At 36.2% G+C, this 5,394-nt stretch overlaps 1 protein-coding gene across 1 annotated transcript; it reads left to right on the top strand.

Moving 5' to 3' along the window:
• Window positions 1-280: 280 nt before the first annotated feature.
• Window positions 281-4,770, top strand: smug1 (single-strand-selective monofunctional uracil-DNA glycosylase 1). Its single transcript, XM_053653612.1, has 3 exons — window positions 281-667; window positions 3,331-3,637; window positions 4,003-4,770. The coding sequence occupies exons 1-3, from the start codon at window positions 594-596 to the stop codon at window positions 4,528-4,530; spliced, it is 909 nt and encodes a 302-aa protein (XP_053509587.1). The 5' UTR covers window positions 281-593; the 3' UTR covers window positions 4,531-4,770.
• The last annotated feature ends 624 nt before the right edge of the window (window positions 4,771-5,394 follow it).

Here is a 5,394-nt window from a genome sequence, read left to right on the forward strand (position 1 = left end):
TGAGGCTTAACACCAAGTTCTGTGGCTGAGTTTCAATTAAATCAATGAGAATAGTCTGTGTGTGAGACTAATGTGAGTTTATTAGCAGTTAGCTAAACAACTAAGTATGTTTTTTGTTTGTTTGTTTGTTTGTTTTTAAACTAGGTATGTTAGCTAGTGTTAGATGATATCAGGGATCGCAGGGGGACCTTTGGAGAAGTTTTTGAAAGTTTTGAAATAATATGTTCAGGAAGACTTTCTGTATTAGGGAATAGTGTTTTGTCGCTAATACAGTTCATTAATAAATTTCATGCTGTTTACGTATAGAAGGATGTGATGGGATGAAGATATAACTTTTATAGAATATAGACTCTTATTTATATAGTGATATTATATAGTGATATGTGTTAACTGTGCTAGTCACTGATGTTACTCATGCTAGGCAAATAAAGAGCTTCTAATTCTGACTAGTGGTGTGAAATTCCTCACACTTTTCTCTCCAGATGAACCGGTAATCAAATTAGTCGAGTTAAAAATCGAGTTGAAATACATGTTTTATGAGGTAAAACCTTCGTTTGAAGAAAGGAAACCCCCAAAAAACTACACTACCCAGAATGCACCACGGCTCCAAAGTCCCTTTGTTGCCGGAAAGCTACTGGAGAATGCTAGGACACAATGATCTTCCGAGGTAAAAAAAAAAAAATGATTTTTTTGTATATCCGTTTATTAAAAGAGGCAAATATATAAATCGACAAAAAGCGCATGAAATTTGCTTTTCTATTTTATTTCACTAGTTTTGATTATGGGTCTAATAAACGCGATTAGGCAGGAAACACTGCAACTCTTTTGTTATTTACGACAATGGAAACGCTCAGCGATTTTTAAGGAAATTAGGAGGTAAAACATTTCTTGGAATATAATATAGTGAGGATTTTAAATATCATTATTGTTATTTTTGCCAGTTATGTCAGTTTGGGGCTGAATCCCAAACGCTATATTCGATGTTTATAGTGCACTAGATAGAGTGTACCCTTTGTAGTTCACTTAAACAGGAAGTAGGGAGTCACACCATCACAGCAGTTTCAGTATTATATTAAATATATTACTTTCCTGTAATTTTATGCACCAGAAATATAAATGGTTGTGGAGAATAATTTTCATGAAAAGGCTCAACGAAACGTTTATAATCCAGTAAAGCTGTTAGAGCTGGGTGATATGATGAAATAATATCTATATTGTGATAAATTCTGTCATGGTACACTTTTCAAAATATACAGCTGAATCTGCAAAATGTAATAATAAAAGAGGGATCATACAAATTGTACTGAATAAGCTATTTCACATAACAGGTGTTTACATATAATCCACAAGACACAATAATAACTGAATTTACACGAATTAACCTGTTCAAAAGTTTACACACACTCGATTATTAGTACTGTGTGTCGTTACCTGGATGATCAACGACTGTTTTTATGTTTTGTGAGAGTTAAACTGCCCACTGTTCTTCAGAAAAATCCTCCAGGTCCTGCACATTCTTTACTTTTCCAGCATCTTCTGCATATTTGACCTCCTTTCCAACTATTACATCAGGTGAAAACATTCACTGATGCGCAAGAAGGCAATACAGTACATTAAGAGCCAAGGGGGTATAAACTTTTATCATTTAAATTGTTAAATTCTTATCATTTTGTTTAAAGATACATATAAATTTTTTCATTTAGTTCTGCCCTTTAGAACATGTTTCCCAGAAGACAAAATAATAACAATTTACACCAATCATCCTGTTCCAATTTACACCAATCATCATATATTTTTTTGCTTACAAATTATAGAGAGATCACATGATACAGTCAAGGTCATACGCTATATACGACTTGCAGAATCTGCAAAATGTTAATAAATAAAAAAGAGAGGGATTATAAAAATTGCTGATTTGTTCAAATAGCTCGATGATACATATTTCTGTAGAATCTTTACATCATTTCTTTTTCATTTTAGTCATCAGTAATTAGTAATTTCGGACATTAAATAAAAGTATCTTTAAAAAAACTGGTTTTCCCCTACATATTCTTTTAAATGCAATGCAGCTATTAATTTGATGTTTCTTAGCAAAGCTATGTTTTATAGCGCATCATACTATCATAGAAAAGGATCCACTTGTATCTGCTTGTCGTATCGTAAGTCCCGTCCAAGTGTTTTGCGTGGAAACCCTGTATTTTAACATCAGATACTCTGCTGTGAGTTTTTACTCAAACATATGTAAAGTCTTTTTCCCATTAATAAAAACAGCAAATGAACCAATCAGCATTTTTTATCTGGAATGATTGACAGTTGCATAGGTGCTTTGAACTCCCTGATATTAGCTGACGTTGCTGGAAGCCCCGCCCCCTTCCTCTCTGATCACATTACTGATCTCATGTCTTGATTTTCTTGCTGGAAAGATGAGGACTCGTTTTCTGTTACAGTAAATGGAGAATGTTTTGAACATGAAATAGCATCTGTGTGTGTGTGTGTGTGTGTGTATGTGTGTTCCACTTAACTAACATTAGACAAGTATATAGTTAACATCAATTAAATATCTTTATTAGAATTGCCACTGAAAAACACTGGCTCAAAATAGGTTAAAACAGCACTTTTTCAGAGGAATGCGGAACTTTTTCATGCTGTTTTTCTGGTGTCACTCAAGCCCATTCTGGTTCTGTTTTATGGTAACCAGCAGGCGCCTGGGGGAAAATAGCTCACACATCTGTTTCAGCTGAGCTGTAGACACTAGAAAGGTGAACACTTGAGCACTTTCTTATACTGTAACTTTACATCTTTTTCCTAAAATAGGAGCAAAAAAGCAAACTTTTCTCCAGTAAATATTTTTTGTTTTTTTCCTTTTGTCCTGTAAACTTTTCTATTCTAAACTTTCTTTGCTGTAATCCTTTTCTCCTGTAAACTTTTTTTGCTGTAATCCTTTTTACTGTAAACTTTTCTCCTGTAAACTTTTTTACTGTAGACTTTTCTCCTGTAAACTTTTTTATTATAAACTTTTCTAGTCTCTACATCTTATCAAAAACAGGCGCTTGGTGGTTACCGTAGAACAAGTGATTTTAAAAAGGAGTATATAGACAATGGACTGTTTCATTTCCAAAAAACAAACAAATAAACTTCAGACGATTAAAATATATAAATAAAATAAACAAAAAAAAAGATAAATTAAAGATTAGTGTCGGTGTTAATGATTAATGTTAATGGTTGCGGTCTTTCTAGCTTAAATAAAAAATTAATTGTTTGTAATTAGGACTATATCTATAATGTCTATTTAATAAATAATTGATTAGATTAAATCCGTTTGTTTATTAGCACCTGCAAGTTGCATAAAGGAGACCCGGCTCAGGAGGAGGAGCGGCAGGGGGAGCAAATCATCTCAAACCCAGACGCATTTTTCCCGAATTGTTCCCCAACGGCAGCTCGTTTTCTCCAGGCTGAGCTAGAACTCAGCGCCCGTCTGCGAACTTTGACCTTTAGAGATCCTGTGCGTTATGTGTACAACCCGCTGGAGTATGCATGGGACACACATCGTCTCTACGCTGAGAAATACTGTCACAGCGGACAGAGCGTCCTGTTCCTGGGGATGAACCCGGGACCGTTCGGCATGGCGCAGACCGGCGTACGACAATCTCTTTATCTCTTACAGATAGTAATGAGTTATATGTTAATAATACTTTCATGCACTTATTTATAATAATGATAATGTTTAGATTTTTAATGATGTTGTTTCCATTTATATTTAAATCTTTATTTTCCTTTGTTAAGGAGTCAGCATGTATAAAACAGAAAATAGATTTTAAAATGAAAACAAAGCAAAAACAGGTGCAATCATTGATACAGTGATGTTTTCTGTAAGGAGACATTTAATTAACATCAATGGAAGGAGTCTCCACTGTTAGTGTGTTGTAACAGTACAGCTCTAACTTTACATTTTCAGGACAGAAGAGCTTACTCTTCTGCTTTCCCTGTAATTCTCCTTGTCAGGTTCCCTTCGGTGAGGTAAATGCTGTGCGTGATTGGCTGAAGATCTCTGGCGAGGTGGGTCGTCCTCCTAACGAGCATCCGAAACGTCCAATCAGAGGCTTCCTCTGCACTCAGAGTGAAGTGAGCGGCGCGCGGTTCTGGAGTTTCTTCCAGGAGCTCTGCAGAGAACCCGAACACTTTTTCAGTCACTGTTTCGTCCATAACCTGTGCCCTCTGATGTTCATGAGAGAGTCGGGGAGGAACGTGACGCCCCCCGAGATGCCCGCTGTGGACCGTGACGCCCTGCTGATCCACTGCGACGCCGCGCTGTGCCAAGTGGTACGTGCCCTTGGCGTTTCCATCGTGATCGGAGTGGGCAAGGTGGCAGAGCAGCGAGCCCGACGTGGCCTCGCCGAAGCCGGATTGGAAGTGAAGGTGGAGGGAATCATGCATCCCTCACCCAGGAACCCGCTGGCCAATAAGGGCTGGGCTTCTGTGGCTCGAACCAAGTTAGAGCAGATAGGGGTCTTGGATTTACTCACAAAGTGACTGAATACTTACAGGATGTTTTTATTTGTATTTATATTGTTTTATATAAAGTACACTACACTCAGCGCATCCTTTACCTCCAGTATAGTAGATCAGATGAGACGTGTTCGGTGTCTGAAGCTCGCTTCACGATTCTGGGTTATTGGAGCTAACAAGTAATGGAAGTGTATAGCCTCCAGTTTAGCCTCAGTGTCAGACTCACTGGTGTGCTTTCTGACACTCTGAGACACGCTGTTATATATACACTATATATATATATATATATATATATATATATATATATATATATATATATATATATATATATATATATATATATATATATAATTAGTTAGTACGTGATGCTAAACTGGAGGCTGTAAGCCTCCAGTACCTGTTAGCAACATTAGCCTTGTAGCTCCAGGACAAAACAAAAGAAACATCACACACCGAACATGTCTCGACTGAGAGACTTCACTCGAAGTAAAGAGGAACATCGCATGCATTTTATTTTTGGCTGTATTGCTCCTTTAATAAGCCACAAAAAGTAAATCCTTCACTGCAGTTTACAAATAACATTATACTCACTGAAGACAGACAGGAAGGAAGGAAGAAAAATCCAATAAAGATGGAAAGAAAGAAATAAAAAATAAAAAATTACAACCTAAAAAGAAAGACATAACAGACAGAAATGGGTAATAGAAGGAAAGAATGAAAGAAGAAGCAAATAAATAAAGAAAAATCAGAACACGGAGGTACAGAAAGAATGAACGAAAGAAGAGTTACAACAGAAAGTAAAAAAAAGAAAGTAAAAAAGAAAGACATAATGGGTGAAATGGAAATAAAGAAAGATGAAACAGAAATAAATAAAAATCAAACAAAATA

This window comes from Ictalurus furcatus, chromosome 21 (assembly GCF_023375685.1).
Source record: "Ictalurus furcatus strain D&B chromosome 21, Billie_1.0, whole genome shotgun sequence".
In the NCBI taxonomy this organism is placed as follows: domain Eukaryota; kingdom Metazoa; phylum Chordata; class Actinopteri; order Siluriformes; family Ictaluridae; genus Ictalurus; species Ictalurus furcatus.

What these genes read in the sequence shown, in the direction of transcription:
- smug1 (XM_053653612.1), top strand. Translation starts at nt 594, where the DNA reads ATGCACCACGGCTCCAAAGTCCCTTTGTTGCCGGAAAGCTACTGGAGA. An exon ending in GGACACAATGATCTTCCGAG is followed by an intron (nt 668 to 3,330) that starts GTAAAAAAAAAA and finishes TTTGTTTATTAG; the next exon opens with CACCTGCAAGTTGCATAAAG. An exon ending in TCGGCATGGCGCAGACCGGC is followed by an intron (nt 3,638 to 4,002) that starts GTACGACAATCT and finishes TCTCCTTGTCAG; the next exon opens with GTTCCCTTCGGTGAGGTAAA.